The 16,993-nt window shown below is 43.2% G+C and overlaps 1 protein-coding gene across 13 annotated transcripts in view; it reads left to right on the top strand.

The window, feature by feature from the left end:
• Positions 1-16,993, top strand: part of GOLGA1 (golgin A1) — a 65,269-nt gene that overhangs the window by 17,122 nt on the left and 31,154 nt on the right. For 8 of the 13 annotated variants that reach the window (XM_078326961.1, XM_035257326.3, XM_035257341.3 and 5 more), the window contains 4 exons: positions 2,745-2,873; positions 4,310-4,479; positions 4,962-5,073; positions 14,439-14,564. In XM_078326961.1, coding sequence (XP_078183087.1) covers positions 2,745-2,873; positions 4,310-4,479; positions 4,962-5,073; positions 14,439-14,564 — 537 coding nt within the window. The remainder of the gene's footprint in view (positions 1-2,744; positions 2,874-4,309; positions 4,480-4,961; positions 5,074-14,438; positions 14,565-16,993) is intronic. The other 5 variants (XM_078326944.1, XM_078326953.1, XM_009002895.5 and 2 more) reach the window with 1 other exon arrangement.

Below are 16,993 nucleotides of genomic sequence, written 5' to 3'. Positions count from 1 at the left end.
GCAATGGCGCAATCTTGGCTCACTGCACCCTCCACCTCCTGGGTTCAGGCAATTCTCCTGCCTCAGCCTCCTGAGTAGCTGGGATTACAGGCATGCGCCACCATGCCCAGCTAATTTTTTGTATTTTTAGTAGAGACGGGGTTTCACCACGTTGACCAGGATGGTCTCGATCTCTTGACCTCGTGATCCACCTGCCTCGGCCTCCCAAAGTGCTGGGATTACAGGCTTGAGCCACCGTGCCCGGCCAGGTTAAGATTTTCTTACCATAAAATAAACAAGATAATGGCAATTGAAATTCTCATTGAACTGTTTTTTTATCTTTTAAAAATTTGGTAAAGGATAAGCAAATTGTACTGAACTGACTAAAAAACCTACTTAGGTTCACAAGGTTCACAAAGGCAATTTTCTCTTCGTTTTGTTTTTATTTTTTAAGGAGAGGTTGGGGAAATTTTCTAGAGTAGGAAATAGTAATGAGATATCTATATAGGTCTTTGAAGCCACTTTAATTGTTAAAGATTTTTTTTGTCCAGGTGCAGTGGTTCACACCTGTAATCCTAGCACTTTGGGAGGCTGAGGTGGGCGGATCACCTGAGGTCAGGAATTCGAGACCAGCCTGACCAACATGGAGACACTCCGTCTCTACTAAAAATACAAAATTAGCTAGGCGTGGTGGTTCTTGCCTGTAATCCCAGCTACTCAGGAGACTAAGGCAGGAGAATCACTTGAACCTGGGAGGTGGAGGTTGCAATGAGCACCATTGCACTCCAGCCTGGGCAACAAGAGCAAAAGTCCATCTAAAAAAAAAACAAACATGTTTTTAGTGGCACAGTCACGGCTCACTGTTGCCTTGACTTCTCAGGCTCAGGCAATTCTCCCACCTCAGCTTCCCAAGTAGCTGGGATTACAAGCACATGCCCCCATCCCCCACTACTTTATTTGTACTTTTTTATAGAGCTGGGGTTGGTCTCCAACTCCTAGGTTCAACTGATAGGCCCACCTTGACCTCTCAAAGTGCTGAGATTAGAGGCAAGAGTCCACTTCTAGAAATGATCATTTAATAAACTGTAACCCGCTGATACCAGTCATGCCTAATTTTTTTTTTTTTTTGAGACGGAGTTTCGCTCTTGTTACCCAGGCTGGAGTGCAGTGGCGCGATCTCGGCTCACTGCAACCTCCGCCTCCTGGGTTCAGGCAATTCTCCTGCCTCATCCTGAGTAGCTGGGATTACAGGCACACGCTACCATGCCCAGCTAATTTTTTGTATTTTTATAGAGACGGGGTTTCACCATGTTGACCAGGATGGTTTCAATCTCTTGACCTTGTAATCCACCTGCCTCGGCCTCCCAAAGTGCTGGGATTATAGTCTTGAGCCACCGCGCCCAGCCTTTTTTTTTTTTTTTTTTTTAACTCATTAACTGAAATAAGTTCTACATTTAATCTGTGTGCTTTTAGTTTTTTTTCGGGCATTTAATCTTACTCATTAGTCATGTTTTTCGGCTAGTTCAGTGTGTCAGTAAGATTAGACATATAAAATAAGGCTGGGCACAGTGGCTCACTCCTGTAATCCCAGAACTTTGGGAGGCCAAGGCAGGCAGATCACCTGAAGTCAGGAGTTTGAGACCAGCCTAGCCAACATGGCAAAACCTTGTCCCTACTAAAAGTAGAAAAATTAGCCGGGTATGGTGGTGCATGCCTCTAATCTCAGCTACTCGGGAGGCTGAGGTATGAGAATCACTTCGACCTGGGAGGCGGAGGTTGCAGTGAGCCGAGATTACATTACTGCAGTCCAACCTGGGTAACAGAGTGAGACTCTGTCAAAAAACAACAACAAAAAAAGAATAGACCTGTAAAATATATCTGGACTTGCTAAACAGATGTAAGAACTTTAAAGTTCTACGTAGGCCATGCACAGTGGTTCATATGTATCAATACTTTGAGAGGCCGAGCCTTCAAGACCAGCCTGGATAATAGGGCAAGATCCTGTCTCTACCAAAAAAAAAAAAAAAAAAGTTCTACATAATTATTGCTCTTATTCCCTTTTTTCACAATAATTTAAAACACATTAATTTTTAAATAAATAAAATTTCTAGTTAAAGGGTTAATTTAATTAAAGAATTTGTAAATAATGCCACATTTCTGTAAGGCTTCCTGTTATCAATGCATTATTGTCCATTGGCATGAGATTTCCTGAAGATTTTTTCTATTAAGAATTCCACTTTTGGCCGGGCCCAGTGACTCATGCCTGTAATCCCAGCACTTTGGGAGGCCCAGGTGGGTGGATCACAAGGTCAAGAGATTGAGACCATCCTGGCCAACATGGTGAAACCCTGTCTCTACTAAAAATACAAAAATTAGCTGGGCACGGTGGCACACATCTGTAGTCCCAGCTCCTCAGGAGACTGAGGCAGGAGAATTGCTTGAACTCGGGAGGCAGAGGTTTCAGTGAGCCAAAATTGTGCCACTGCACTTCAGCCTGGTGCCTGGTGACAGAGCAAGACTCCGTCTCAATACTAAAAAAGAATTCCACTTTCAGGCTGGGTGTAGTGGCTCATGTCTGTAATCTTAGCTCTTTGGGAGGCCAAGGCAGGAGGATCACTTGAGCCCAGGAGTTCAAGGCCAGCCCAGGCAACTAGTAAGACTCTGTCTCTAAAGATAAAAATTAAAAAAAAAAAAGATTTTCACTTTTATAATACAGATTTCTAATGCTTTAGTTGCCTGAGTTGATGTCTTCTTCTTTGAAACAGGAGAAAAGTATTCTGACAGCCCAGTTACAGGAGGTAAAGAACCAGAGTATGAATCTTTTCCAAAGAAGAGATGAAATGGATGAATTAGAGGGGTTCCAGCAGCAGGAACTAAGTAAAGTAAAGCACATGGTATGCATTTTTGTTTTAGTAGCTAAATACTGAATAGATGATTATTCACTCTGATTTTACTAGTCATCACTCTCTAATTGCTGATAAACATACACCAATAATATTTGTATGTTTTAAAATTTATTAAAATGGAAAAGTTCTGTTTGAAATGTTCTTTTTCTGTTGTTTTTTTTTAAACAACTGGGCATATAAATCCTCTTATAAACCCACAAAAATGTTATAAAAGTTTGGCTATTGGTCCACTTTTTTTTTTAATAGATGGAATCTCACAGTGTTGCGAAGGCTGGAGTCTAATGATACTCATAGGTGTCATCATAGTACATTGCAGCCTCAAACTCATGGGCTCAAGCTCTTCTCCCACTTTAGCCACCTGAGTAACTGGGACTATAAGCATGTACTACAGGCGTGTGCCACCATGCCTGAGGAGTTTAGATTTTTTTTTTCTTTTCTTTCTTTCTTTTTTTTTTTTTTTGAGATAGGGTCTTGCTGTGTCGCCCAGGCATGATCATGTGGCACAGTGGCATGATCATGGCTCACTGCAGCCTTGACCTCCTGGGCTCAAGGGATTCTTCCACCTATGCCTCCTGAGTTGCTGGGATTACAGGCACACTACCATGCCTGGCTAATTTTTGTATTTTTTGTAGAGATGGTGTTTCACCATGTTACCCAGGCCAGTCTTGAACTCCTGGGCTCAGACGATATGCCTTCCTCCGCCTCCCAAAATGGTGGCATTACAGGCATGGGCCACTATACCCAGCCCAGATTTGTTCTTGGGTGTATTTTTCTTTTTTCTTGAGATGGAGTCTGACTCTTTCACCCAGGCTGGAGTGCGGTGACACAATCTTGGCTCACTGCAACCCCTACCTCCCAGGTTCAAGCAATTCTCCCACCACAGCCTCCCGAGTAGCTGGGATTACAGGCGCCCGCCACCATGCCTGGCTAATTTTTGTGTTTTTAGTAGAGACAGGGTTTTTCCATGTTAGCCAGGCTGGTCTTGAAATCCTGATCTTGGCCGGGCGCGGTGGCTCACGCCTGTAATCCCAGCACTTTGGGAGGCTGAGGTGGGTGGATCACGAGGTCAAGAGATCAAGACCATCCTGGTCAACATGGTGAAACCCCAACTCTACTAAAAAAAATACAAAAAATTATCTGGGCATGGTGGCGCGTGCCTGTAATCCCAGCTACTCAGGAGGTTGAGGCAGGAGAATTGCCTGAACCCAGGAGGCGGAGGTTGCAGTTAGCCGAGATCGCGCCATTGCACTCCAGCCTGGGTAACAAGAGTGAAACTCCGTCTCAGAAAAAAGAAATCCTGATCTCAAATGATCTACGTGCCTCAGCCTCCCAAAGTTCTGGGATTACAGGCGTGAGTCACCACACCTGGTCTTAAGTGTATTTTTCTTAGCATAGCCCAGTGAAACTTTGTATTTTTGTGTCAGCTTTTAAAAAAAGAAGAAAGTCTAGGGAAAATGGAGCAAGAATTGGAGGCACGAACCAGAGAACTTAGTCGTACCCAGGAGGAGTTGATGAACTCCAATCAGACATCATCAGACTTAAGCCAGAAGCTAGAAGAATTGCAGAGACACTACTCAACGCTGGAAGACCAGAGGTTCTTGCTTGGTCTGTGGGGCCCTTGGGAAGAGGTGTTAGTATAGTTCTGGCTATAGCCTGCCCACCTTTACCCATTGTTCATCTCACCACTTTCTGATTCCAGTGCTGGCAAAGGCTTCTGGATACATCCTTACCTGCCTAGGATTCAGGCCCCACCCTACCTCCAACCCACTTACCCCTTCAGCTGCTGAAGCTCAAGACAGTTCCAGCCCTGCTGAGCAATTCAATGTGGTTTTAGTTTGTAAGGTATTATAGACTAAGCAAAGGCAGGTCAGGATTTCTTTCTTAAACTAGGGTGGATTTTTTCTCTTTGGGCTCCTGCTTCAGAGAGAGCTGAGGCTTTTTCCATTGAAACCCTTCATGTGGCTAATAAGGCTTGTAGGCCTGACATAGAAGGAACCATTTGTATTTTTCCTGCAGAAGACTGTGTATTAGATGAAATATCCAAATTTGTTCATTGTCTGCTTTCTTTTGATGAAGAGATCATGTGATAGCTTCAAAAACAGGTGCAGAAAGTAAGATCACGGTCCTGGAACAAAAGGAGCAAGAGCTTCAAGCACTCATTCGGCAGCTTTCCACTGATTTGCAAAAGGTAAGTAGAATGTGCGGAGAAGACCTAGATTTTTTTTTTTTTTTTGAAATGGAGTGTTTTACTCTTGTTGCCCAAACTAGAGTCCAATAGTATGATCTCGTCTCACCACAACCTCCGCCTCCCGGGTTCATGCAATTCCCCTGCCTCAGCCTCCTGAGTAGCTGGGATTATGGACATGCACCACCAGGCCTGGCACACTTGGTATTTTTAGTAGAAATGGAGTTTCTCCATGTTGGTCCGGCTGGTCTTGAACTGCTGACCTCAGGTGATCTGCCTACCTCAGCCTCCCAAAGTACTGGGATTACAGGCATGAGCCACTGCACCAGGCCAAAGACCTGGATTTCTAGGATACATAAAAAACAAATTCTTTCAGAAATTTCTGCCTGAGAGTGGCTACTGAACATATGTTTCTCATACAGTCCACATTGCTCCATTTCCTGTTCTAGCCAGGCTGCACTCAGATGGAAATGACCATACAGCTGAATAAGGATTGCTTTACAGAAGTAGTCAGTATTTTCCTGTCAGGAATTCTCAAGGTACATCATTTGGTCCACTCAGATATGTCTTTAAGCACATAATGGACCTTGAGCATTCTGCACTCCAGCCTGGGCAACAGAGAGTTTTTTTGACACTCTGCGTCAAAAAAAAAAAAAAAATAGTGGCTGACATGACCAGGGTTATACCTTTGACATACTTGGCTCTAATCCAGTTTGTTCTATGGCACATAATCAAATGATATCATTATAATTTGTTTTTTCATTTCATTGATGTACATTTATTTCCTTCCTATATTAGGGCTATGCTAAACTCTGAGAATATAAAGATGAACAGTAATATTATTGAATATAAAGTGGTGTTTCTGAGGCCCAGCATAGTGACTCAGGCCTGTAGTCCAGCACTTTGGTAGGCCAAGGCAGGAGGATCATGTGAGGCCAGGAGTTTGAGACCAGCCTGGGTGCCAGAGCTTGACCCCATCTCTACCAAAAAAAAAAACAAAAATTAGCCAGGCATGGTGATGTGCACATGTAGTTTGGGAGGCTGAATTGGGAGGATCACTTAGGCCCAGGAATTCAAGGCTGCAGTGGGCTATGACCATATCACAGCACTCCAGCCAAGTCAACAGAGCAAGACTGTCTTTAAAAATGAAAATAAGGCTAGACGTGGTGGTTCACACCTGTAATCCCAACACTTTGGGAAGCTGAGGTGGGCAGATCACCTGAGGTCAGGAGTTCGAGACCAGCCTGGCAAACAAGATAAAACCCCACTTCTACTAAAAATACAAAAATTAGCTGGATGTGGTGGCATGTGCCTGTAATTCCAGCTACTTGGGAGGCTGAGGCAGGAGACTCACTTAAACCTGGGAGGTGGAGGTTGCAGTGAGCCAATACTATGCCACTGTGCTGCAGCCTGCCTGGGCGATATAGAGAGACTCTATTTCAAATAAATAAATAAAAATAAAGTAGTATTTCCCAATGACATATTTCTTACTGGCATTTTGAACAGAACAACTTGTATTGTATGATTGTCCATTGCATTGCAGGACATTTAGCATTCCTGGCCTCTAGGTTCTGAATGCCAATAGCATCCTTCAGTCATTGACGTCTAGCCCTTCCCATCACGTGACACAACCACCCCCTATTCGGTGGTACCATCCACCCTACCCTCATCTTTTGAGAAATACTGATTTCAAATGAGACAGAGTCTTATAGCATAATTACAGTACAGAAAGATTTTGTCAATAGAGGTTTATATACTCCTCCTAGCTAAGTATTATCATACTTACAGATACCTAAGTGGACCAAGAGGTTATTGACCTTGTTCACAGTTATACAGTAAGTGACAGAGTTCGATTCTAACCCAAGTCTTACTCCAAAACTCATGCTTTTTCTACTGCGCTTTGCTGCCTCACAATAAGGAGCCCCCAGTAAATATATCTTATATGAATAAATGACTGTGATGCAAGCTCTCTGCCCTCAACGAATGTAAAATTTCCACATGGACATTGTTTTCCTTCAGAGGCTATATATGCATACATATATGATTTGAGTTTAATTATAGAACTCAAACGTACTGTAATCACAAGAAAAGAAATGCTCAAACAAGAGGTCTCAAGTAAATGAACAAGATTTTTCTTTCTTTCTTTATTTTTTTTTGAGACATGGTCTTGCTCTTTCACCTAGGCTGGAGTGCAGTGGCATGAATGGCTCACTGAAGCCTTGATCTCCCAGGCTGAAGCAATCCTTCCCCCTCAGCCTCCCAAGTAGCTGGGACTACAGACACATGCCACTACAACAGCCTAATTTTGTTTTTAATTTGTAGAGATGTGGTTTCACTATGTTGCCCAGGCTGGTCTGAAACTCCTGGGCTCAAGCAATTCACCCACCTCAGCCTCCCAAAGTGCTGGGATTACAGAGGTGAGCCACCACACCCTGCCCTAGATTGTTCAAATAAAAAAGATATGTCATAGGGGAAGTACATTTCAGCCCAGGAGTTAAGGAAATCTTCCCAGAGGAATTGAAATGTCAAGGATCGGGAGGACAGCAGGAGGCAGAGAAGGCAGAAGGTTAGAGAGTACATTTGGGGTCAGGGAAGAAGGGGAACAATAGACACACAACTTTGGTTTTTGTTTTGTCTTGGTTTTTTTTGTTTTGTTTTGTTTTGTTTTTGCAGGGTCTCACTTTGTCACCCAGGCTGGAGTGTAGTGGTGCGATCTTGGCTCACTGCAACATCCATCTCCTGGGCTCAAGCAGTCCTCCCTCAGCCTCCTGAGTAGTAGTAGGGACTACAGGCACACGTCACCATGCCTGGCTAACTTTTTGCCTGGCTAACTTTTTGCCTGGCAAGAGACAGGATTTCGCCATGTTGGCCAGGCTGATCTTGAACTCCTGGCTTCAAGTGATCTGCCTGCCTCGGCCCCCAAAGTACTTGGATTACAGGTATGAGCCACCGTGCCTGGCCACAATTTTGATATTCCAGGGACCCTTTGATGTCAATTAGAACCATCTGTTGTTTTTATAATTGGAAAAATGGGGCTCAGGGAAGTCCAGACTGTTGTCACAGTAAGTTTCTTCATTTATTCTGAAAATATTAGTTGAGCCTTACTAATGCTGGCCTCTGTGATGGGTGTTTGAAATATTATGGTGAGCAAAATGGATACCGTTCTTGCCTTTGTGGTGCTTACAGTCAAGAGGGGAAGTCAGACATTAATCAGTAACCACATATATATAATTACTAAGTGTGATGAATGTTCCGAAAGAAAACTGTAAGATGTGGGATCCTATTCAAAAATATCAGATCAGATAAAGTCTTGGAGTCGTAGAACACTTAAGGAAGTAACACTTGATGCAGTGCTCAGGCTGGAGAGAAGGGGATGGTGGAAGAGATTTCAAGCAAGGAACAACATGAACAAAAACTCTGAGGCAAATGAAAGGATTAGCACATTCAAGGAACTAGAAGAAAGCCAGTGACATACAGAATAAGGGAGAATAACAGATTACTCTGACCATTAGGAGACTGAGAGGGTCTTCCACTTAGGAAGCTTTTGCAGTTGTTCAACCATAAGATGATGGAGGCTTTGACAAGAGTGGTGGTGAACGTAATAGTGGGTAGAAAAGTTTAAGAAATATTGAAGAGATTGACAGACTTATTAATGTAATAGATATGGATGGAGAGCAAGAGATAAGTCTGTATTATTAGGAGTGATTTATGGGCTTCTGGTTTGAGCAACAGAAGGGCTGGTATTGCATGAAGATTGTGAATTTGGAATTTGTTCTTGTCTTATCGAGTAAATATAAAATCATATTTATAAAATACGAGTATGATAGAAAGTATAACAAGGCAGTGAGACCTCTGGACCATCCCTCAGTTTAAGAAAAAGAACAATGTGTTTATCTTTGAGGTTTCCTCTGTGCCCTTCACTATTCCATCCCATTCCTTTCTCCTTTGGAAGTAAGTACTATCCAGAGATTGCTGCATTGTCTGCTTTGCTTTATAATTTTGCCAGTTTTATCCCTAATCAATATCTTCTTTTGTTTCCCATGCTTGTTAATATTGTATAAATGAAGTCATTCTGTAGGCATTTTTCTAAACTTGCTTTTTATGCTCAACATTGTGTTCCTGAAAAACATTCATATGATACCTGGAGCTATAATTTATTTTTTCTCAATTATATAGTAATATAGTAGGGACATATCAAAAATTTAACTTTTTTTTTTTTAAGACAGGGTCTCACTCCGTCACCCAGGCTGGAGTGCAGTGGTGCTATCATGGCTCACTGCAGCCTCAAGTTCCTGGGCTTACACGATCCTCCCACCTCAGCCTTCCACATATCTGTGACTATAAGTTCACACCACCACAACTGGCTAATTAAAAAAAAAAAATTGTTTTAAGAGACAAGGTCTCATTATGTTGCCCAGGCTGGTCTTGAATTCCAGGGCACAAGCGATTCTCCTGCCTCAGCCCCGACAGAGTGCTGGGATTACAGGCATGAGACACTGTGCCTGACTGTGTGAAGATTTTTAATTATCAAATAGATTTCTTTAATGGTAATTCTAAATTTATGTATTTCTTCCTAAGTTTTGTTAGTTTATATTTTTCTATATATAATTGTTCATTTGCTATAAATTTAATGTTTTGGCATTATATTTCTTATATTCTTTTTTTTAGTTTCTGGCCTGTCTTCAGTCTTAGTAGTATTTATGCATTTTCTATTTTTTTCTAGTTTATTCTTACCAGATGTGTGTCAGTTTGGGAACAAAATTTGACTTTAATTCTTTTCACTTTGTTTTTATTTAACCCACAATATTCACAATTACACATTTTTTACTCTGCTAGATAATAGTTCCTCAACTGTAGCCATTATCTTTCCACTTCCCAATTTATGTTCTTCCTAACCTGTATTGTACTTAACATAATATTTTCATGGAATTCACCTTGCTTTTTTTTTTTTCTTAAGTAAGTTTTTTTTGTTGTTGTTTGTTTGTTTTGAGACAGTCTCGCTCTGCCACCCAGGCTGGAGTGCAGTGGTATGATCTCGGTTCACTGCAACCTCCACCTCCCAGGTTGAAGCGATTCTCTTGCCTCAGCCTCACAAGTAGCTGGGACTACAGGCGTGTGCCACCATGCCCAGCTAGTTTTTGTATTTTTAGTAGAGACTGGGTTTCACCATATTGGTCAGGCTGGTCTTGAACTCCTAACCTCGTGATCTGCCCACCTTGCCCTCCCAAAGTGCTGGGATTACAGGTGTGAGCCACTGCACTCAGCCCTTTATTTTTTGTTTTTGAGACAGAGTTTCGTTCTTGTTGCCTAGTCTGGAATGCAGTGGCATGATCTCAGCTCACCACAACCTCCACTTCCCCAGTTCAAGCGATTGTCTTCTCAGCCTCCCAAGTAGCTGGGACTATAGGCTTGTGCCACCATGCCTTGATAATTTTTATAAATTTCTTTTTTTTTTAAGATGGGGTTTCACTGTAATGGCCAGGCTGGTATTGAACTCCTGACCTCAGGTGATCCACCCACCTCGGCCTCCCAAAGTGCTAGGATTACAGGCGTCTGCCACCGCGCCCGGCCAATTTTTTTTTATTTTTAGTAGAAATGGGGTTTCACCATATCGGTCAGGCTAATGTGTGATCCACCCAACTCAGACTGCTAAAGTGCATGGATTACAGGCATGCGCCACCACGCCAGGCCCTTTTTGTTTTGTTTTGTTTTTTTTTTTTGAAACGGAGTTTTGGTCTTATTACCCAGGCTGTAGTGCAGTGCAATGACGCAATCTCGGCTCACCGCAACCTCTGCCTCCTAAGATCAAGTGATTCTGCCTCAGCCTCCCGAGTAGCTGGGATTACAGGCAAGTGTCACCATGCCCAGCTAATTTTGATTTTTAGTAGAGGCGGGGTTTCTCCATGTTGGTCAGGCTGGTCTCAAACTGCTGACCTCTAGTGATCTGCCCACCTCGGCCTCCCAAAATGCTGGGATTACAGGCGTGAGCCACCGCACTTGGCTGTTTTTTTTTTTTTTTTTTGAATTTTTTTACTTTTGTAGAGAGAGGCTTTTCCTCTGTTAACCTGAGCTGGGTTTGATCTCCTGGCTTTAAGCAAGCGTCCTGCCTCAGCCTCTCACAGTGCTGGGATTACAGGCATAAGCCACCGGTCTCAGCGTAGTAATTAACATTTATAATGAAGGAAAAAGGCATATTGGGAGAACTGAAACGATAGCTAAGTGGCTAGAGCTTGGAGAGGAAGTGGGAACACTGACAGATGAGGCTGGGAAGGTATGCAGGGGCCAGCTGTATAGAGTATATAGTGAACATGAAATTTCATAAATAATCATTAGTGAATATTTAACAAGAATAGCTGAGCATTTACCCTGAGCTCAGTTTTCAAGTGCCTTACAGATAGGGACTCATCAAGTCCTCACAACTATCCTTTGATTAGACATTGTTTTCCTATTTTACAGATGATAGTAATGAGCATCTGAGATCTAAGGCTAAATGATTTGTTAAGATCATATAGCTGGAGTAAATGACAGAGGCAGGATTCAGACTTAATGTCTGTCTGAATCAAGTGACCACACACCCAGAATTGAGGCAGTCCATATTCTAGGACTGTAACTGTGAGGCCCAGACTTGGTAGGGAGTAGGTGAAGAGAGTGGTTATTAGGAAAAGGGCAGGTTTGGTGTCAGGGAATGTCACTCGGTTGCTGTTCCAGTAGTCCACATGAGGTATAGAGGGCCTGAAGTAAATCAGCCAGCCTGGAGAAGCAGGTTGCATATTGATACGTTGCACAAGAGGCATAAATGGAACTTGGCCACTGATTCTTTTTCTGTTCCTAACTTTGCCTATCACAGTGACCTGTGTAAGATGTGGTGTTTTGGTTTTAACTGGAAAGGGCTGTGTATACCTCTTGAATTCAAATTGATGTATAGAAGAAAAACTGCGGGCTTTCAATCCAAAAGACCTGGATTTAAATCCTTAATCTGTTACTAATAGCTATGTGCCTTTGGGCTAGTCCCTAAGCTTCAGTTTCCTTGTAAATGGATGTGGTAAAGAGTATTTGTAAGGACTGGACATAATAGGAAGTGTCTGCCCTTATGCTCTTATCACACTGCCTTGATCATTGTCACTTTAGAGTAAATCTTGAAATCAGGTAATGTTAGTTCTCCAACTCTTTTTTTTTTTTTTTGAGACGGAGTTTCGCTCTTGTTACCCGGGCTGGAGTGCAATGGCGCGATCTCGGTTCATTGCAACCTCTGCCTCCTGGGTTCAGGCAATTCACCTGCCTCAGCCTCCTGAGTAGCTGGGATTACAGGCACGCGCCACCATGCCCAGCTAATTTTTTGTATCTTTAGTAGAAACGGGGTTTCACCATGTTGACCAGGATGGTCTTGATCTCCTGACCTCGTGATCCACCCGCCTCGGCCTCCCAAAGTGCTGGGATTACAGGCTTTAGCCACCGTGCCCGGCCAGTTCTCCAACTCTTATATCAACAGTTATTCTTTTACAAAATTGCTGCTGCAATCTTATTATAGCTACTGCTGCTGCTCTGGCTATACCATGCTATTACAGTTATTACTATTGCAATTATTAACATTATTAATAAGAAACCCATAAAGATGGATCAACATGACCAAAACTGTTTTGTTTTGTTTTCCTATAAAACTCACTGTCTCTTCTGTGTTATCTGCTTTGCATAGTTACCATTCGCCCAGGTGGCTGAACCACAGACCTGGGAGTTGTGTTCCGCTGTTCTTTCCTCCTTACCCAGCCTCTATCCTTGCAGGACTTGTCTATTACCTCTTTTCATGTGCTGCCCTTTATGTAGAATCCTTGTTCCTCTCCCACCCCCTTTCAGCTGGACTTGTCCATTCACGAGGCCTGATCTGATTATCCCAGTTATTCCCTCCTGTGTCTGATATCTCATAGCACCTTGTGTGTCCCTCTGTTGAAGCACAATTGTACTGTTTTGTAATTAGTTGCGTCTGTCTCCACCACCAACCTCCATACTGGAATTATATCTGATTGTATCCTCAGAAAACAGCAGATAGAGTTGAGGCTTGATAAAAGTTTATTGAATTGTGGGGAATCTAGTCGTCAGATTTCCCCTCCTCTATGTTGTCTACCTGTGAGAATTCAGAATGGCAAATACTTCTTCCCCAAACCCTACTCCCTGATTGCTGCATCTTATTCTGAGGAGAGATTGGCCAAGTTACAACTGAACATGAAAGTTTATGGCTTGAGATGAAGCAACCAAAGCATAAGATGAGGGAATTTGAGGTGGCAGAATATATGTGAAGAGGTACAAGTCTTCACAATGAGATTTTGTTGCCATACAACCTTTTCTGGGGGAGAATGGGCATTCTCAGTAGGGATGTAAGAACTCGTATATTCAAAGCTTCCTGGATCCTCTGCTTTGACATTGAGCAGTGATTTTGTTAAGCTCGTTGTCCCCAGCCAAATCTCATCTTAAATTGTAATCCCCACATGTCAAGGGAGGGACCTGGTGGGAGATGATCAGATCACGGAGGCAGATTTCTCCCTTGCTGTTCTCATGATAATGAGTGAGTTCTCATGACAGCTGATGGTTTTACAGTATGGCACTTCCCCCGTCACTTGCTGTGTCCTGCCACTGTGTAAGACGTACCTTGCTTCCCCTTCTCCTTTTGTCATGCTTGTAAGTTTCCTGATGCTTCCCAGTCATGTGGAACGGTGAGTCAATAAATCTCTTTCCTTTATAAATTATCCAGTCTCAAGTATTCTTTATAGCAGTGTGAGAATGACTAATAGAAGCAGCAGTTGAAGATTATTAGTAGTAAAAGGAACCAAGTTAGTCCCAACCTGCCACTACCACCACTACCATCATTGTGAAAGAGATAGACTGAAATAAAATGGGCAGCTGTTGGTCTGGGGCCAAGGTGTGAGAGGTACCTCTTCTGTGAGCCAGGTGAATCTCATTATTTCAGAAGTTCTCTCTTCAGCCTTAAAGCAGCTGCATCAGCACTGTAGCTGCTTTATCCAGCCCCTCAGCTTTCAGGAGCACTGTTCCATAGGGCAGTGCAGGGCAGGCTAGGAGCTTCATTCGTTCTGCTGCCTCTACCAGGTAGGTAATGCCTTTGTTCCAGACCGTGAGTTGTTTAAATTGGGAAGAGTGTTTGCTTCTTGCTGCACTAGGTCTGAGCTAGATGCCTGAGTTTTGCTAGGTTCTAATCTTGGATTTTCTGTGTCCCATTTTCAAGAAAGATCTCTTATCTGCATGTTCTTCTAGGATACAGTTGAGGACAGAATTGCAGGAAAATGTGACGGTTCAAGAGAAAGCAGGAAAGAAGGAAAAGAGGGCTTATAGTATAAAGTGATCTCTGCTTTCACCTGCAGGTCACTGCTGAAACTCAAGAGAAAGAAGACGTTATTACACATTTGCAAGAGAAGGTTGCATCCTTGGAGAAAAGACTAGAACAGAACTTATCAGGAGAAGAGCACATTCAAGAACTCCTGAAAGAGGTAACTTCTGTTCTCTTTGTTCTGGCTGCTGTTGGAAAGGCAGGGTTGATTCTGGTGATTTAACAAATCCTAGAGTTTCAGAGCTGTAGGGCTAGCAAACAGCATGGTAACAAGAGAACTGTCTCCAACTTTGGCTTGTCCTGCTTACATCAGAAACAGCCTCATGTCCCCTGTGGATGGCATGCTTTTCTCAGGGAAAGAGAGAGCTGTATTCAGAGATACATACAAACAGATAGCATCTCATCACCAGTACACCACACCTAGTGATTTCCATCACTTGGGCTGCCATGTCTTTCTGCACTGCCCTCTTCCCACCATTTTGTACTCTGCACTGGCCAAGGAAAAGAGCTACATCTGCTTCTTGATATGAGCAAGAATTACCTTGGGCAGAATTCTCTCCTTCCTGAGGGAAGCTGTTGAGCAGACTGGCCTTTTGCCCAGTGTGCAAGTGAACTTTCTCATCAGGCAGAGCTAATTGTCTGCACACATTCTACTCTTCCTTCTCTTTCTGTTCCAGTGATTGGCCACACTGTGACAAAGGTGACAAAGCCAATGCCCCAGGGCTCCTCCTAGATTAGACCCTCCCTCTCTGTCTTCAGTCGGTTTCAACTAAATATCTCCCTCTCCACTGCCACTGGTTGGACTTCAGGGTTTCCAGAAAATCTAGCCTAGTCTATGTTAGAAGTCTCCAGACTGGCCTACCCAGCATCAGTCTCTCCTCCTTCACCCTCTGACACAGTCTTCCATGCTCACTGCCAAACTGATCCTCCTAATCAGCATTGCTGACTGTATCCCCGACTTAAACATCTTCTACAGTTCCCTTCAGTGGATTACAGTAAGTGTAATGTGGGTTCTAGGGAGTAAATTGATTTCTAGAATCAGACTGCACATGCTTGTATTTTGCCTCTTCTACTTACTAGCTGTGACTTAAAGCAGCAGTCCCCAACCCTTTTGGCACCAGAGACCGGTTTCGTGGAAGACAGGTTTTCTACAGATGGGGTTGGGTGGGGGCGGATGAGGAGTTGGTTTCATAATGAAACTGTTTCTCCTCTGATCATCATCATCCTTAGATTCTCATAAGGAGCGGGCAACCTGGATCCATCACATGCGCAGTTCACAATAGGGTTCACGCTTCTATGAAAATCTAACACTACCACTGATCTGACAGGAGGTGGAGTCAGGTGGTAATGCTTATTCCCTGCTCACCTCCTCCTGTGCGGCCTGGTTCCTAACAGGCCACAGACCTGTACCTGTCTGTGGCCTGAGGGTTAGGAACCCCTGACTTACAGCAAGTAGTTTAATCTCTTTGTGTTTGTTTCTTCCCTAATAAAATTGGTTTTATTATAATACTAAACTCAGAATTATTGTTAGGGTTAAATAAGTTACAATATGTAACGTGCTTAGAATGATGACTAGAACATAGTAGGGTCTCAGTATATGTCAGCTATTAACATGATCATAATTCTTATTGTGCCATCATCATTATTATAAAATTTAATGTTCATAGAAATTACTTGGGAAGTTTGTTTAAAGTATATACCTCTAGGCCGGTCGTGGTGGCTCATGCCTGTAATCCCAGCACTTTGGGAGGCTGAGGCGGGCAGATCACTTGAGGTCGGGAATTCGAGACCAGCCTGGCCAACATGGCAAAATCCCACCTCTATTAAAAATACAAAAATTAGCTGGGCATGGTGGCAGATGCAGTAATTCCAGCTACTCAGGAGGCTGAGGCAGGAGAATTGCTTGAAGCCGGGAGGCAGAGGTTGCAGTGAGCCAAGATTGCACCACTGCATTTCTACCACCAAGTCCGGTGGTGGTAGGTACCTGTAATCTAATTTTTTTTGTATATTTAGTAGAGACGGAGTTTCACCATGTTAGCCAGGCTGGTCTCAAACTCCCGACCTCAAGTAATCTGCCTGCCTTGGCCTCCCAAACTGCTGGGATTACAGATGTGAGCCACCGCACCTGGGCTAGAACATCTACAGAATCAAGTTCTAACTCATTTTTGCAGCATTCAAAAGCGTCTCGTGATCTGGCCCTTTTGCCTATCTTTCTAGTTTTGTTTCTTGACATAAACCCATCATCATTTTGGCTTCTGAGGAGTTGTAGTTCCCTCAACGTAGCAGGTTGTTCACATCGCCATTGGTCATCCCCATGCCTGTGAGGCTCCCCCAGCCCTAGCCACATTTTGAGTTCAGAAGCCACCCACCTGCCCTATGGCAGAGAGTATCTCCTACCCCGTGCTTCCTCTTTGTGGACACTTACTGTGCTCTATTATGTAATTTTTTTATTAGTATTTTGTTCCAGCTTCAAGGTCAAAGGACTATTTAAAATTTATCTGTGTGTACTTTATGACATGTGAATTATATCTCCATTAGCTGAGTTTTTAAAAATGTGTTAGTGTCTCTTGTGCCTAGCACAAATCATAG

This window comes from Callithrix jacchus, chromosome 1, assembly GCF_049354715.1.
Source record: "Callithrix jacchus isolate 240 chromosome 1, calJac240_pri, whole genome shotgun sequence".
Classification (NCBI taxonomy): Eukaryota; Metazoa; Chordata; class Mammalia; order Primates; family Cebidae; genus Callithrix; species Callithrix jacchus.
The sequence above is the reverse complement of the archived record's forward strand: the minus strand, read 5'-3'. Positions and strand labels throughout refer to the sequence as shown.